This window comes from Ascaphus truei, chromosome 2 (genome assembly GCF_040206685.1).
Source record: "Ascaphus truei isolate aAscTru1 chromosome 2, aAscTru1.hap1, whole genome shotgun sequence".
In the NCBI taxonomy this organism is placed as follows: domain Eukaryota; kingdom Metazoa; phylum Chordata; class Amphibia; order Anura; family Ascaphidae; genus Ascaphus; species Ascaphus truei.
The window spans coordinates 439,683,052-439,701,597 of record NC_134484.1 but is presented as its reverse complement, the minus strand read 5'-3'; the positions used below and the strand labels follow the sequence as shown (position 1 = coordinate 439,701,597).

The window sequence follows — 18,546 nt, the reverse complement described above, 5'->3', positions numbered from 1 at the left end:
GGACAGCACCTCCAAGTATCTCCATAACAAAGGAGGGCCAATCGGTGCCGCATGTCAGCTCTGGTGGCAGCATCCACAACTTACACTGCGGCGTGAGCAGAGAGAGACCTATACGACGGAGAACAGTGGTGGTGACAGAAAAGATATCCCTGTGGATATGAAAGGCTCATTCTGTGCGGATTTGAAAGCACTTGTAAGTGGCATTTGCCATTTCTTAACCTTTGATTATTAAAGTAATCTGCACCATTGAGTGGCGTTTGTTCTTTTCTAACCCCCTATTGTAATAAAATAAAGCATACAACTGATTTGTACTTCCAATATGAAAAAGATTTTCAGTTCCAGCTTAGGAAAAACCATCCATTGTTTAGCAAAGATTATTACATTCCAACTCAACTTGTATTGTATTGTATTGTATGTCTTTATTTATATAGGGCCATTAGTGTACATAGCGCTTCACAGTAGTAATACATGTGGTAATCAAATAAATAACAGATAATATAAATAACAGATCATGGGAATAAGTGCTTTAGACATAAAAGTAACATTTCGGAAGAGGAGTCCCTGCCCCGAGGAGCTTACAGTCTAATTGGTAGGTAGGGAGAACTTACAGAGACAGTAGGAGGGAGTTCTGGTAAGTGCGTCTGCAGGGGGCCAAGCTTATGTACCATGTGTTCAGAATGTTCACAGTGCTATTCGTATGCTTCTTTAAGCAAGTGTGTCTTAAGGTGGGTCTTAAAGGTGGATAGAGAGGGTGCTAGTCGGGTACTGAGGGGAAGGGCATTCCAGAGGTGTGGGGCAGTCAGTGAAAAAGGTTTAAGGCGGGAGAGGGCTTTAGATACAAAGGGGGTAGAAAGAAGACATCCTTGAGAAGAACGCAAGAGTGGATGGTGCATACCGAGAAATTAGGGATGAGATGTAAGGAGGGGCAGAAGAATGTAAAGCTTTAAAAGTGAGGAGAAGAATGGAGTGTGAGATGCGGGATTTGATCGGAAGCCAGGAGAGGGATTTCATGAGGGGAGATGCTGAGACAGATCTAGGAAAGAGTAGAGTGATTCTGGCAGCAGCATTTAGGATAGATTGTAGGGGAGACAGGTGAGAGGCAGGAAGGCCGGACAGCAGGAGGTTACAGTAATCAAGACGGGAGAGAATGAGGGCCTGAGTCAGAGTTTTAGCAGTCGAACAACAGAGGAAAGGGCGTATCTTAGTTATATTGCGGAGGAAAAAGCGACAAGTTTTAGAAATGTTTTGAATGTGAGGGGCGAATGTGAGAGAGGAGTCGAACGTGACCCCTAGGCAGCGTGCTTGGGCTACTGGGTGAATGATTGTAGTTCCAACAGTAATGTGGAAGGAGGTAGTAGGGCCAGGTTTGGGAGGAAGTATGAGGAGCTCTGTTTTAGCCATGTTGAGTTTAAGGCGTCGGAGGGCCATCCAGGATGATATAGCAGAGAGACATTCAGAAACTTTGGTTTGTACAGCAGGTGTAAGGTCAGGTGTTGAAAAGTATATTTGTGTGTCGTCGGCATAGAGGTGATAATTAAACCCAAAAGATGTTATTAGGTCACCTAGAGAGAGTGTGTACAGAGAAAAGAGAAGAGGTCCCAGGACTTAAATGAAAAGGCCTGCCTCGTATTTTGGTGTACTGTATAACCACATACAGACGAGACCACGAGTATTCTAAAGCTTGCCTTAAACTAGCCCGGTTACATTCTGGGTATGTGCTGGGTGTAACCTGGCTAGTTTAAGGCAAGTTTAAGGCATTTCTGCATTGACTAATGACCCATAGGATTAACACAGCAGGGTTCCCTGGCAGATCCATTCAGTTTGAATGGGACTGCCAGGGACCCCCGCTGTTAATCGGATGGGCCATTAATCAATGCAGAAATGCTGGGTCTAGTTTAAGGTAAGTTTAAGGCATATATCCAGCATGTACCTGGGTGTACCTGGGTCTTTTTGGCGATTGCCACTGGTTTGTGTTAGAATAACCGTGGACACTATAGTAATATATCCACTGTACTACAATACTAAGGATACTCCAAACGCCATGCTTTTTGGCAAATACCTTGCCTCACGTAATAGGTACTGTATAATGTTACTCTACTGCTTGCAAGGCCATCAAGAGTGGTCTAGAATGGAGCAGGAACATTGTGGAACACTGTTCCAGCACTTATTTTAGCAACCAGAACAGCATTCTGGTGGTTCTGCAGTCACTCTGCCTCCCACCAAGACCCTACTTGAGGAACGTGGGTGCGGAGTATGTCAGTTCCCTACCTGGCGGCAGAGGGAGTCCAGGCGGTTCAAATAGCAGAAGTCAGGCCTCGCCAGAAGTGAGGCCCAACGTCAAGTATTGGCCGCTTGGGTGGCCCCCCTCCGGCACCAGGTAGGGCATTGACACTCTGCACCTACGTTCCCCAGTAAAGCCTGGGGGGCAGGGAGGAATAGAGAGTAAGAGAGAAGGGGAGAAGTGTGAGAGAAAGGAGAGAGAGAGAAAGGGGGAGGGAGAGGGGGGAGATAAATGGGAATGGAGAGGGGGGAGATAAATGGGAATAGAGAGAAGAGGGATAGTAAGAGGGGGCAGAGGAGGGGGGAAGCGAGAGAGGAAAAAAGAGATAAGGGGAAAAGAGTGAAGGAGGGGGAAGTGATAGAGGAAAAAGTATGATGGAGGAAAAGAGCGAGAGATAAGGGGAAAGAGTAAATGAGAGAAGTGTGGAAAACTAAGAGAGAGAAAAGGGGGAGAAGAGTGAAAGAGAGAAAGGGAAGAGTAAATGAGAGAAGGGTGGACAAGTAAGAGAGAGCGAAAGGGGAAAAGAGTGAGAGAGAAAGGGGGCATGTAGGGGAGAAGCAGGTGAGGGGAAAAGCATGAATGGGAGAAGCTGGGGAGGAGAGAGGCATGTGAAGGAGAAGCAGGTGAAGAGGGGAGCATGTTGGGGAGAAGCAGGTGAGAAGAAGATGACTCTAGTACTGATCAAGACCCATTGAATGTATTCGAGTCTGCCAATGATGGAACAGAATAAGGTCTATATTACTATTCTTGGACATACAAACAACTACTGTCAGAACCTTGTCTCATTATATTAAACGCCTTCCATTGATGCAAAAACAGGAGAATAAACTTTTCACATTTAAAACTTGATTTCTTCATGAAAAACCTTCCAAGGAATTGTCTGAGATTACAATCCGTTAATGTACTTGCTACTTTGGTTTCAGTAGCCATCACCACCAAGTGCAAAAACGGGTATTTTGTATCTATGCTAATCGTCAGGTCTCAATCCATTAGCATTATTGTTGTAGCATTTAATATCTACAAATATACACACTGATCAACCTCTGGAAATGCTTTTTTAGGGAGACGTGATAGGAATATACACTGCATGAGATGACTTCAGAGTGCATTGACTTGCATAGTGATGAGATCAGCTTTTTCGGGAGAGAAAGAAAAAATATTATACAGTTCAAGGGAGTCTCCCACACAGATCGGGACAGTCGGACAGTATGCAAACATACGTAATAATAATAGAATGTTACAGAATGTTCTAAATGTGTTGTATTTGTTTAAGTTTATTGCTAAAAAAAACCGTCATAATCTAGTTTTAATCCAGTTTATTTTAGCGATATTAAGTATTCATATGTACAATATTAAGATATTAATATTAAGTATTCAGTATTAATATTAAGTATTCATTAATGTACAATATGACCTTGTGTATTACTTTAGATTGCTGAATTATATTGCCTTGGTTTATGTTTATTTCCTTGTTCTACTCTTAGGTTAAATAGATTGACATTTTAATATAGGGAAATCTCTGGGACGTGACAAGCAAAACGGACACGAAGAAGCACCCTCATCATGTGAGGCTTTACATCGATGTACCGAGGTACTTCAATCTTACTCCATGTGCATCAAGTTGAGATTTGGAGAGTATCAATAAGTGGGGTATAGGACGAGTCTAATTGGATGCACCAAACGCTACACTTTGCATCAACTTGTCCCTCTGTGACCAACATCAACAACCTCTAGCACACCCGATTGGGTGTAGACTTCCCTGCGTAACGATCGGCATCAAAAAAACTCTGATTAAAAGCAGGAGGTGATGTGCATCAAAACAAGGGTTTCTTTCCATTTGCACTTTCAAGTTCTTTCTACTTTTCCGCTACATGGAAAATGGTCAAATCGTTTGTTACTAGAAGGCCCCACATTTCACCCTTACTCTCTTAACCAAGTGAGTATTATTTCCCCCCCCCCCCACTGTTTCATATCTGAGGACACCATATGACAAAGCGGTGCAAGCAGCTGCATCCACACACACGTTTATCCGTTAGATGAATGCAACACACACAATAGGATCGCCACCCCGCAGCCCAAAATGTAAATTGATTTTGGAAAAGCAAACCTCTTCAACATAACACCCCAAGAACAAGGGACATATGTTTTCTAGCATGAATGTAGTTGTGCTGTCATTTTAATGATATAAATAATACGAGGAGCTGCTGCCTTACGTAGCCAGCTTTTCATGCACCAGTAAACAAGGGCATGCAGAATCAATGCTGATTTGAGTAGTACTGTCAGAGAACACTCGGCTATCTGCTAAATCAGAAACAGGCCACTTGTCGCCTTTTAGTCGCTAATCAGCTGCTGTCACAAAGCTGCTATCTGGAACGTGGTGCACATAATGATTTCACACCATTAATATGTGTCCCTTTTAGAACTCCAAACACAATTACAATTATATTCTCGGAACATTTTGTTGGGTAGAAAACAATTAGGGGCGGGAGTCATGTCTGTTCAGAGTAAAGTTAACCTTCTCTGTGAAAGTCAGTGGCCAGACCTAACTTTTGAAATGCTCGTGTGAGTCATGAGTTTGTTGTAAAGATCCACATAACAGTGTTGCTTTTTAATGCACAGTAAGGATGCCTAATATATGTTATTTAGCAAGATATAGTAGGAAACAAAATGGTGTTTAGGGCATTTTACAGTCAGTTATTATCAGGAGAATAAAGTTTAACTATGCAACAGGTATAGTGTGTCTTGAGTAAGATCCATGGGGTAGATCCTAAGATCACTCATTTTGTAATGCTCCATTATCTCAATGTAACGTATCCATGTTGGTAATGAGTATCCCCAAAGGTGCTCAGCGCTGCGATGTGCTGGCATCTTCCTTAATAATAACGGATCCTTACATTTTAACGGAGCTTAGGCTCACTCATATGGTAATGAGCAGGTTACCTAACACCGGAGATCCTCAGACCTCCGTTACTGTTAGCACATGATAATAACACTACGATATTTAGCACCTTCCAAAAGCTGCTCTTACTCACATCCAGACCCTGATTACCACTGAGTTATCTCTGGGAATATCCTAAAAGCAACGTAATGAGTATAGGACTTAACCCTTTCATTACAAAACGTTACATGTGTCACACACACACACACACACACACATATATATAAATATATACATATATATATATACATATATATATACACATATATATATATAGAGAGAGGAGAGAGCACACGCCCCATAGTATAAAACCGTAAATTTATTGATGGGAAGGGGGTGGGGGGGGGGGGGGAAATGCACTCACAAGGGTACAAGAATTAAAAGCATTTCGTGATCATATCACCACCATCCTGTATCTGTGCATGATTCAGAAGTCCCTCGATCACAAGGATGAAGGAACCACGATCTATCAAGATGTCCAGGGTGTGTAGATAAATCAGCAAAAAAGTTCCAGAGATCCCAGAGAATATCTCCTTGCTGGTAGGCCTCTGTAGTGTCACCCGTGTGTGACGAAACGCGTCAGGGAGCGTCATTACGCAATACGCATAGACACTACGTCATCACGGATGCGCAGGAACAGGCCGGTTCGAGCGCCAAACACTACAGAGGCCTACCAGCAAGGAGATATTCTCTGGGATCTCTGGAACTTTTTGCTGATTTATCTACACACCCTGGACATCTTGATAGATCGCGGTTCCTTTATCCTTGAGATCGAGGGACTTCTGAATCAAGCACAGATACCGGATGGTGGTGATATGATCACGAAATGCTTTTAATTCTTGTACCCTTGTGAGTGCATTTCCCCCCCCCCCCTCCCCCTTCCCATCAATAAATTTACGGTTTTATACTATGAGGCGTGCGCTCTCTCCTCTCTCCTTTCTGCAGATTCCTTACGGGTGTGGTTAATCCTCTTGAGAGCAGCCGGAGACCCCTTCTACCAGCATCAAAAATATCATTGTTGGACATTTGCCCAAAGGACTGGTTTTTACCTTTTCTTTATCTCTTTTTGTTTCATCTTTTTTTTTTTTTTTTTTTTAATCACTGTTTGATGCTATTAATAGGTCGTTCATTCACATTAACCTTTTTTGATTTATGCACATGCACTTAGATAGTTATTTTTTTAGTATTAACTATATACATTAACTTTACATAATCACTATATTCACCTATATTTAATACCTTTATAAGACGCTGCTTTATTGTTTTTTCGTTTGTCCTCCATACATATATATATATATGAAACACAAAAATAACCTGCACAGACCTAAAATGAAGTGTGCTAAAACCAGTTGGGTAAAGTGTAAGTAATAAACACTACTGGCGGTGCTGGGGATGGAAGATATATGAATATTGACACAGAAGGAAAGAATCCCCAAAATAGCACTCTAACATACACGAAATGTATCAAAACATTTATTCATTTCGTGTATGTTAGAGTGCTATTTTGGGAATTCTCTCCTTCTGTGTCAGTATTCACACACACACACACACACACACACACACACACACACACACACACACACACACACACACACACACACACACACACACACACACACACACACACACACACACACACACACACACACACACACACATAATGTACAATAATGTATATCCATACATACCTCAACAACATTAATTAATATACATTATTATACACCCATACTGTATACAGTCATTATTACATTACTGTATATACCACATAATTAAGTGAAAAATGTAATAAGTATAAAAATGATATATTTGTCAATATTATAATAAGATTTGCACTAGATTTTGGTAACATAAAAATCATGGTAACACATGAAAACCCGCTTTAAAGTTTGGCCAATGCGCATGTGCCGTGTATGGGAAAATTAAGGGGGTTTGGCTAACAGACTTTATTTATGCATATGATTAGCTTTGAGGATCCCTATTAAATGAAGGAAAAATAACAGCCATTACCTAATTAAGTAAAATAACGTTATTTGCCCTCGTTTAGCGCACTTCAGAGGATCTACCCCCTAGTTTCTCTGGGAAGTAAAAAAATGCAAGAGCCTAAAAGATGGAGGATACAATAGACTATGTAGTAATGTGCATCAAGGTAAGGCCTCGGCCATGGTCAGCGCTTATGCGCTGAGCCGTGCTGAGGCGCGCTTGCACTTACCTGTGAGCCCCTGCAGCCGCAATGAGAGCGGCTTTAGTAGGGGCTCGCCTACGCTTCCGCGCGGAAGCGTAGGTCTTAGGTAATTTTGAAATTCAAGCGCTTGCCGGAGCGCAAGGCCGGTCACGTGAGCGGTTCGCCCAATGAGGGCAAACCAGCTCCGTGACATCACTGGCCCGCCCCCTGACGGCACGCAGGGAAAGCACCCGCAAGGCCAGGGAAAGCACCCACTTTCCCTGAGCCTCAGCGCGCCTCAGCACGCCAACGGGAAGCTTGGCCAAGGCATTACGCTTCTTGATCACTAATTTCCCGTGTGGAAGGCTTAAAGAATACATTAAAAGCAGCCATATTTTTGACGTTGCATTTACAGCCAAGTTCATTTTATGATGAAGACTTGCTCTTCGTGCAAACCGTTTTATACATTAATATTTGCAGGGTTTTTTTTTAATGCGGTTTTATTCAATTTCAAGGAGAAGCCACTTTATTCTATCCCTGGAATAATTATTGTTCAAGGCTTGGTATATTAGGAATGGAAAATGGCAACACGAAGGAAAATAAAAGGGTCAGGAAAGTAAGGCTAGCAGTTTCGAAGGGAAATAACAGAAAGAAATCTATTTTTGGGTCATGCACAGATCGCTGCTTTAACCAGTTTTAAAGCAATAACCATTTCATACAAAATAATATAAAGTAGTATGCATCAAAAGAAACTTGGAATAGCAAATTCAAAATTACCAACATTTCCATTTAGTAAGAACGCTATTTAAGAACCGATTACATATTAGTATAGTGGGAAATACATGATTCTGTTTTATTGTACTGTCGGTTGAATGCAGTCTCTATAATTAACGTTGCTTTTTAGGTTATGCTTTTAGTGCAGTAGTAAGTTACTTTGCTATTTGTACATGCAGCTATTACGTCAAACACTACACTCTGGGGAAAGCACTAGTATGAGCCAGGCCTAACTGTGCTTCATGAGTATGCACAGAATATTTACTTTAGCTAGGCTGCTACATGCTTGTTGACCATAACACAATACAACTATATGCAACATTTGTTTAAAACATATACCTGTGACAAATGAGAAAGTGTCATTATTTTAAACCATTTCTACTTTACTCTGCAAAGGCCTGTTGCATTATATGGTGCATTATTATGCAGTCGGATTGCTCTTATACGCCAATATATTGATTAACCTGCATAAATCTGCAAATTGGTACTTATTTATTTTAACACATAATGAATAGAAAGACATCTGTCTGTTTAATACTATGTTCACCAAGTTTATACACACACACACAGTGAAAAAGGCAACAAGAAACCTCCACCGTATTGCATATAGCAAATAAAAAGATCACTTGTGAGAGCACATTCACATGTCTTAGACAGGTCTGCAACCCCGCCTTTCACCATTATCGCCAGCATACAGTGCTTCCACTGCAGCAAGGGATTCTGGGAAATTACATACAAATGAGCACACAATGTGTCACCTTTTGTCTGAAATAAGTGGGTATTCTGCTGGAGGCAGTGTGTCAGAGCACAGCCATAAATGATCAGGAAAGCAGCTTGTGGTTAAAAGATATTCTTTATTCGGACATCATGGTGCAGTCAGGGAAAATGGAGGGAGCTCTTACGCGTTTCACGCCACTCTCTGACGAAGCGCCAATGAGGCGTGAAACGCGTAAGAGCTCCCTCCATTTTCCCTGACTGCACCATGATGTCCGAATAAAGAATATCTTTTAACCACAAGCTGCTTTCCTGATCATTTATGGCTGTGCTCTGACACACTGCCTCCAGCAGAATACCCACCTATCTACTACTTTTCCGGATGCACGCCACCAACAAGAAGAAAACAGGCTTTTTTCATGTGAGTTTATCCTTTATTCTATTTTGGAGGTATACATTAGGGTGGTTGCAAGCGTGTGTGACATTGTCCTCATTAGGAGTGATGTGATGGAGCTTAACACTCTTCATTCACAACACCTCTAGGACTTTAATATATATGTCCTCTACACAGCGCTCACCTACATACCCAATACTCACCTGTACATCAACAGCCTGCATTAAGCCATCTTCTATCAAGAATATTCGAATTGACATTGTTATTTCCATTATCCATAGTCATTTAGAGCACTATTGATGAACTCTGTTCTTCTACTGCTTTGTCTGAAATAACATTGTTACATGGAGCCCATATAAGCTAATACTCGCTGTTAACACAGCATTTAAGCACAGCCTGGGAATCAGATGCAAAGACAGAGAAACCATTCACAGACATGTTTTGACCTTAATGGGTCTCATCAGTGTGAGGTTGGTTGTACTGGCTCAGCAATTTTCAAGGCTGTAGGATTTACCATATATATATTTACATATACATACATACATACATACATACATACATACATACATACGAAACAGCCCCTCGACGTAGATGGAACAAATGCATTTTAATACGAGGCCTATATTATTAAATAACCAAAATAAATTAATTTTGAATTTATTTTTATAATAAGATTGTATTGTATTGTATTGTATGTCTTTATTTATATAGCGCCATTAATTTACATAGCGCTTCACAGCAGTAATACATGTGGTAATCGAATAAATAACAGATAATATAAATAACAGATCATGGGAATAAGTGCTTTAGACATAAACATAACATTAAGGAAGAGGAATCCCTGTCCCGAGGAGCTTACAATCTAATTGGTAGGTAGGGAGAACGTACAGAGACAGTAGGAGGGAGTTCTGGTAAGTGTGTCTGCAGGGGGCAAAGCTTTATGTATCATGTGTTCACAATATTCACAGTGCTATTCATATGCTTCTTTAAGCAAGAGTGTCTTAAGGTGGGTCTTAAAGGTGGATAGAGAGGGTGCTAGTTGGGTATTGAGGGGAAGGGCATTCCAGAGGTGTGGGGCAGTCAGTGAAAAAGGTTTAAGGCGGGAGAGGGCTTTAGGTACAAAGGGGGTAGAAAGAAGACATCCTTGATTAAGAATGATACGCCTCATAAGGCCTCGGGCATGGTCAGCGCTTAAGTGCTGACCCGTGCTGAGGCGCGCTGTTGCTCGGCAGTGAGCCCCTGCAGCCGCAATGAGAGCGGCTTTAGCAGGGGCTCGCGCACGCTTCTGGAAGCGTGCGGAAGCGTAGGTCTTAGAAAAAATTTAGATTTTCGCGCTTATGGGAGCGCACGGCCGGTCACGTGAGCGGTTCGCCCAATGAGGGCAAACCAGCTCCGTGATGTCACAGCCCCCCCCCCCCAACAGCGCGCAGTCTAAGGCCAGGGAAAGCACTCGCTTTCCCTCAGCCTCAGTGCGCCTCCGCCCGGCTGGATTCACCCTGGACGCAGCCTAATACAGGCAAAAGAGCTTTGTTCTCTTAATTAAACTGAAATGAGGCATAATATGTCATAAGACATCACAAATCCAATAACAACAACATGGTCCATTTTAACTGGATCAACCAATAAATCAATATAAGACCTTCAAAATGTCATTACATAAAAAAACCTCATTATTTTCCTTTACTCTCTCTCTACCAACTAGGGAATGAGTCAAACTTGTTAATGCTATGGAGAATATGGATTTAAAATATTTATGTCTAAATACATAGAAATAGAGAATGTGTCTGTAATGTTCTTTTTTTATACGGCTGATATTTCACCTTGCTAACGAAGCCGTGGAGGTACCATCATTTGTGAGTAGAGTTATGCGAATTGCTTCAAAAATAGTTTTCAAGATATTTGACTATTTTCTCTTAAATTCAGTCAACGACTGAGCCACTGACTGAGCCACTGACTGAGCCACTGACTGAGCCACTGACTGAGCCACTGACTGAGCCACTGACTGAGCCACTGACTGAGCCACTGACTGAGCCACTGACTGATGCAGCGGTATCTGAAAATCTGACTTGCTGGTGGCTCGCGAGGACTGGAGTTAGTCTAAAGACTAAAACACCTGATTGTTTATCATTTTGCACAACATGATGACAGTAGCATGACATCATTCACAGTCTTTCCATTTAAAGTACACAATAGTGTGGTGTATAATAATAAATGTTGTCAAATATCAACAAAAGTTCCAGCACTCACTGACTTCACCTGAAAAAATGATCAACTAGGATTAATGTCCAAAATGACAAATAATAATTGAATGTATACACAAGAAAACAATAACTTGGAGTGATGTCTCACAATGGAAAAACAGCCTCTAAGGTTTACGTGGTATGGGGAAAGAACACAGGGTAAGGGAGAGAAAATGATACTCCCCCTAGTGTGTTTGTTTCCCCCACACCTTGTTTATTGTCTTTTTCACTCCAGTGAGCTTATGCATTTGACAAGCACATTTCTATGGGCATTTATATGCATCAAACTCAAAAGATCCACGTAGAGCCCAAGAAGTGAACAAAATACTAGTAACTATGTAACACTTGCATTGTCTTAGAACAGACCATTTCTGTTGCTACTTGTATTGTGGATGAGAAATAATAATCATTACAGATCAGTTATCAAGTTCCATGGCCCTCTTTAGTTTCATGAAAAGGGTGGTAGGGGGGGGGGGGGGGGGAAGAGGTGGGGAGACCCTGCTCAGCAACTTACAAATATTATAGAAATTACATGTGGTGCTATTGGGATAAAGTGGACAATTGAGAAACAGAAATAGAATCTCTATAGATGCACACACTAATGTAAGTCAGTCAAAATAATAAAATTTTATTGATAATAGAAAACATAAGCTAATTAAAACCTAATTGTAGCGCTACTCTTAGACATCCAATAGTTGAGATAACCAATGATAGTGGAGCAAGTGCTATACCTCCTGAGTAACCCTATACCCAAAACGATACTCTGGTACGATGATATTATATCACTAATAAGTATGGCATAAGTATAAGTTGGGCTGTATATTCAATAACCAGAAGGTCTGAGCAAGTAGGTTGGAAAGCCCAGTGAAAACCAACCGTGCAGACAAAAAACTGCTGCTACAGAAAGTTCATAACTGGTTAATACTACCACAGATTAATATGCTGACAATGTATCATAGTCTGCTTAATTGGGTTTGCCTGAGTCAAGGATGCCCATATCAAGCTATGACTATGGCTACAACAGTAATAAAGGGTTAACTCAGTAACAGTGGGTAGCAGTATATGGGGGTGTGCTGCTGCCTGCAGTGTTAGGTACCCACCCTGCTATTAAATGTTTTAGGTAACTGATCAATATTCCCACAGACACATATGCAGACAGTGAATCATTGCCTGCTATGCTGGATTTGCCAAGGTAATTCATGCACATATCATGCTGTCAATATTACCCCAGAAAACTGGTGAAGGGTTAATGGTCACAGAACTCTGTGACAGTGTGTGGGGTGTACTGCTGTCTGCAGTGTTGAAAACCCCACCATGTAAGGAAGCTATATGTAGCCTCTTAAGCCCCCATGATAGAGGGGACGCTGAGATGTTACACACACTGATGGCCTGTGATATAGGCAAAGAGACAAACCCCTTCTGCTGTGGGTTACCTGCAGTAAAGCACATCCAACCATATAGGGCTGCTGTATGTCACCCAGTGAGCCCCCAGTAGGAAGAGACGCTGGGTGTTATACACACTATTGATCAGCTGGCTTGACGGACCAAGATTCCTGGAGGGGCACTACTCGAAAGCTCCTGTCACTGGCTGGTGGGATCCACGTGTGGCCCACATCAAGATTAGCTAATGCTGGTAAGTATTCAAGGAGCTAAGGTAAGGAGGACCAAACAACTGCTTGTCAGTCGCGCTACTGACGTCACACTGACGTCATACCTGACGCGTGTTTCGTTCCTGATACGGAACGTCTTCGGGGGGCGCCGAATATGGAAGGAAACACCTCATCTTCCATTGGGATGAGATATTTGTTCTTCAGGGAGAACGTAAACAGGTTACACATTTCAGCAAATGATGAGGGATTTCCCTACATTAATAGGGATGGATAGTATGCTACAAATTCAACCATGTAATCAATTGAAGTTCAACATTATAGATTCAGCTGGCATACGAACATTGCCGGAGGATAAAAACAATATTCATATATATCGCATGCAACATGTATAGAAAGACACAAAGAGCCACATTCTTGGACCTTTCATGAGTAATTGCAATACATTATAAGTTATAATGTGTTAACATTCAGAAACCAAGCTTTCCTATTAGTCTAATTTCTCAACAAACGAATGGCCTATGAAAAGTCAGAAATGTGTAAAATTAACAGATAAAATGACAATAACAAACCATTTAGGCTACACTAGTTATCATCTCCTTCCAACAGGGAATTACTTGGCTATTAATGTCTGGGCAGGAGTATTACCGCCACTAGCCAGGGCAGTAATGGCCAAGAAATGCCTTGTTCTTTAGGGATTAAGGAAATAATGCTGACACACACATACAATGTCTCAGATTTCTTTTCTACGGAGCCGGATGTAAACAGAAGGAAACAATTTATACTTACAATTGGACTAGCATTGATGTAATCGGAGTTATCGTGGCTATTCTCTGCCTTTAGAATGATTCTGTTATGGTCATCTATAAAGCAAAAGACATATTGCAATATTACGATGCTTGTTTAACACGTGAACAAATAATACACATAGTTCAATTTCAGAGAAAATAGAAAATCTACAAGTGCAAATCTGCTAATTTCCTTGCTGTTTATGTTGCTAGGTGTGATAATTCGATAATCACAACATTACGATGCCTTTCCCTCTCCCATAAAACACAAGCACATGTATTCTATGTCGGAAAACTGTTATATCTCTGATAGAGAAGATTTAAAACCTACCCATTTCAATTGAGTTGAGCTCTACTCTATGACATCTTCACATCGCATTAAATAAATAGGAGTCATACAGTAGAATTGCAGTGAAGTAATAAATACCCACTCATTTATCAGTAGTATAAATGAATTGCTATATTGGCAGGTTTTATTTTAAACAGGTCAACAGAAAGAACCTATATTAGAGGGCCTAAGAGATAGCTGCACTCAGGAAACAAATATTCCCAATTAAACTAGAAACCAGAAGGTGGATAAAAAGTAATTAGCAAATGACAGAATGGTGTGTTTGTAATCATTACGGTGGACAGAGCCTTGAAAGCATGGTATCTGCAAAAACTGTAATTCGTCTATTATTACTTTTTCTTGCACCAAAAGTAGACAGAGTTCTCCTTTTTTAAACGTAGCCACAGTATTGTTATTGCTTAACAAGGACCATATCGAAGCAGATTTATGCTCATATGGATCTTCACTGGCTACTGGTAGCTGTTGGAAAGCCAACCTGTACATGTCAGAGATCCAGGCAAAGCTTACTTACCCTTTCCTCCAATGGTATAAGTAGACCACCATTGTAGCTCAATTGGATGAAGACCATCGGCTACTGCCATTCGGATACATACCTGGTTCAGGCTGCTGTATTCTTGCATACTATAACAAAGCTTGTTGTTACCTAAAGCCTGAATGTAACATCAGCGAAACGCATGTTGGTTGCGCGAGATAGCAAGCAGTGTTCTCCACGTGTTGGCTATGTAGCCTATATACTTGGTGTAATACTGGGGCACAGCTTAAAAACAGACAATTAATAACATGTCATCCTTATCTCTAAGCACTGTAGCAAGCAAGGCATACGGGATAGCCACAGATGGCACAACGCAGGGGTTCAGGCCCGCCAACGATTCCTGAACAGCAATCCAAGTCACGACAAGATTTATTAGCATATGCAAGGAAATGGCCCAGCTCATGTTTTTCAATTCATCCAATTGAGATACAATGACCATCTAGCTATACGACCAGAGGAAAGTGTGAGTAACATTTGTCTGGATCGAGGAAATGAACAGTTGTTTTTCATAGCTAACAGTAGCCAGTGAAGTATCCATATTAGCAATAATCAGCATCAATATGAACTTTTTTTTAAAAGCAATACTGTAATACTGCGACTGCATTTATATAAGGAGAAATATGTCTATTTTTGGTGCAAGAGAAGGTAGTGGATTCGTGACACAGCTCTTGCAGATATTATGCTTTTAAGACTGGTCCCGTTAACAATTACCATGGGAGACACCTTTTTGCCTGCTATGAATTTTTTTTTTTTAAATGTGTGACTGTGAATGGATTTTAAGGATATATTTGCACTAAACATTGTTCTATAGGTGTATACAGAATAAAGAGAACAAATACTCACAAAGGAGAGACAGAAGAAAAGGGAGAGATCAAGAGACATAGAAACTAGAAAGTAATATATTCTATCGCAGAATCTCTGGGACACGAGTCTCCTTAATATGTCTTCACTGCTCCTGTCCACTATGCCAGTGTGGACGGGGTTAACATCATGATCACAAGAGACACAACTTCAAAGACCACCTGGAGTTCCTCAGCCCCTCCCCCCTGCATGCCTGCCTTGGGGTACTGTGTGTTATGCTGCTGTTTTTTATTTATTTATACTAAAGAATCTCTGGGATATAACACCCACGTTGCCCCAAATTCGTTAGCCGAAGGGCAGCCAAAGGGTGTCAGCCGTTTGCTTATCTTACAGCTGCTCTGTTAGTGATCTTGGATAAAGTATTTCTGATGTATGTGAAATTAAGGGCACTGGTATGCACCAGATGCAACAGTGAACTTATTTGTGATAAATATAAAGTGAAAAAATACACAAAGTGACAAAACTCAAGTGGAATGACAATGAGAGTGAACAGACTGCATAGTACTACTAGTCACAGAAAAAAACCCCAAATAGGATAGAATTATAACTATAAACAAATGCTGCCCGTATGGGCTAGAAGAATGTCTGAATACTGGAGATCTGCAGCTCAATAGGGAGAAGGCCCAATTTCAGAGAACTAGATGCACATACATAAAAAATGAGCGCACAACTCTCATAGTGAAATATTGTTATTCAATTTATGCATATAAAAGGTAAGTAACACACGTACAAAAGATAAATAAAAACAAGGAAGTCACACACTCACCCACCCAGCCAGTCACTCATTCACCCACCCAGCAGTCACTCACTCACCCACCCACCCAGGCAGTCACTCACTCACCCAGGCAGTCACTCACCCACCCAGGCAGTCTCTCACTCACCCACCCACCCAGGCAGTCACTCCCTCACTCACCCACCCAGGCAGTTACCCACCCAGGCAGTCACCCACCACCCAGGCAGTCACCCACCCACCCACCCAGGCAGTCACTCACCCACCCACCCAGGCAGTCAAAGGCAGTCACGCACCCACCCAGGCAGTCAACCCAGGCAGTCAAAGGCTGTCACGCACCCACCCACCAACTCAAGCAGTCACCTACCCACCCATGCAGTGACCCACCCACCCAGGCAGTCACTCAGTCACCCACCCACGCAATCACTCACTCAAGGCAGTGACTCAGTCACCCACCCAGTCAGTGTAAGACAATCAGTCAGTCACCCAGGCAATCAGTCAGTCACCCACCCAGGCAGTCACCCACCACCCAGGCAGTCAGTCACCCAACCAACCCAGGAAGTCACCCAGCCAGGCAGTCAGTCACCAACCCAGGCAGTCAGTCACCCACCCAGTCATCCACCCAACCACCCACCCACCCAGGCAGTCAGTCAGTCACCTACCCACCCACACAGGCAGTCAGTCAGCCACCCACGCAGGGAGTCAGTCACCCATACTTAACCCCCCCAGACCCATACCTAACCCCCTCCCCCCACAGGCCCATACCTAACCCCCTCCACCCCCAGGCCCATACCTAAACCCCTCCTCCACCCCCTGTCCCCCCAGGCCCATACTGAATGCCCCCAGGCCTTTTGTCACATTGGAAGTAGCATTGGGTATCTTTGTCTTTCGTTGAAAATATACAAATAAACAGATTGCATTGTAATGTTTTTTCCATATTGCAATAAGAAGAAAACAGTTTTTTTTTTTCGTGGTAGGTGCGCTATGGGTTGGGGGTGGGGGGTGGGGGGCTGCTCCTTTCATTTGTTCTGGGCCCCATTATTTCTGTTGGCAGCTCTGAGTATGCAACACACTGTCCTGCACAATTTAATTCTTTACAGGTGTTTGCTTTTTGGCAGGCCTGATTTTCTCACATATATTCTCCCTTTTAATGTGATGTCACATGTGTGAGCAGGAAGTGTTTATACAGCCAGGGGACCGGGGTGAGAGAAGTGGAAAGAAAACACTTGATTGACAAACACTGCAGAAGCCCCTAAGAATTTCAACTGTCCGACCATGTGGGACTGCACCTTTGGCAATCTATTCTTTATGATGAAATATATCATACATACATGTTATAACAGCAAGTGAGCGATTCTTCAGCAGGTTGTCCCCTTTCTGTGCAATGTTTGCTGTGTTGGGCTCCGCTTGATAAGCACACAGCGCTTCCCACTCTTTTTCCAAACGATTCTTATTCTTCAAGTGATCTTCCATGTAAGACTGCAATAAATACAGAGAATTTCACAGAATGTCTCTACACTTTGCACATGGCAAATAAAAAGAAGTACAGACACACATATAAAAACAAACATACTGTATATACAAATGCATAAGTACTGCTTGTGATTGTACCTGGGAATGCTTTGCTTTGTGCAGTTTTGTTTTTGCCTTGGCTAGATAGAATTCTCCTGGTTTTTTTAAATGTATTTCATGTGGATTTATTTGGAACAGAGAAAAGGTTTTTGATACTTGTGTCATTGTTGCAGAGCACACTTTTCCCCCCCAGTTTTTATATTTTGTCTTTTTGAAGCGAAGCTGCTTCGAGTTAAGAATGTAATTCCAGCATTTAATGATCAACTTACTTTAAAGCAGAAAAACGTCAAATCTTTATATATTTTTTTAAAATATAAATCACTTCTGTAGTATTAGAAAATAGTCACTGTTTTTTTTTTCTTTCATTAGTTTTTTATTCAACACTAGATGCAGTTTTTAATAAGTTTTACAGCACCCTTTGATTTCTATAGCAGGTTTTAGCACACTTCCCCAGGAGTGCAAGATATTTGTAACACTTTCCTGTATGTGATAATTTGTTCCCAGCCGTTTGGGCTGCAAACTGTAACAATAAATACTATTACTTTAGTAATATAAGGATACATTGTAACTGCCTGAAGGATTGATTGAAACTGGCAGGCAGCCAT

At 41.7% G+C, this 18,546-nt stretch overlaps 1 protein-coding gene across 2 annotated transcripts in view; it reads right to left on the bottom strand.

Moving 5' to 3' along the window:
* PTPRN2 (protein tyrosine phosphatase receptor type N2) overlaps positions 1-18,546 on the bottom strand; it is a 1,212,473-nt gene that overhangs the window by 43,744 nt on the left and 1,150,183 nt on the right. For both annotated transcript variants that reach the window (XM_075587846.1, XM_075587847.1), the window contains 2 exons: positions 17,701-17,848; positions 13,899-13,972 (listed from right to left, as the gene is read on the bottom strand). In XM_075587846.1, coding sequence (XP_075443961.1) covers positions 13,899-13,972; positions 17,701-17,848 — 222 coding nt within the window. The remainder of the gene's footprint in view (positions 1-13,898; positions 13,973-17,700; positions 17,849-18,546) is intronic.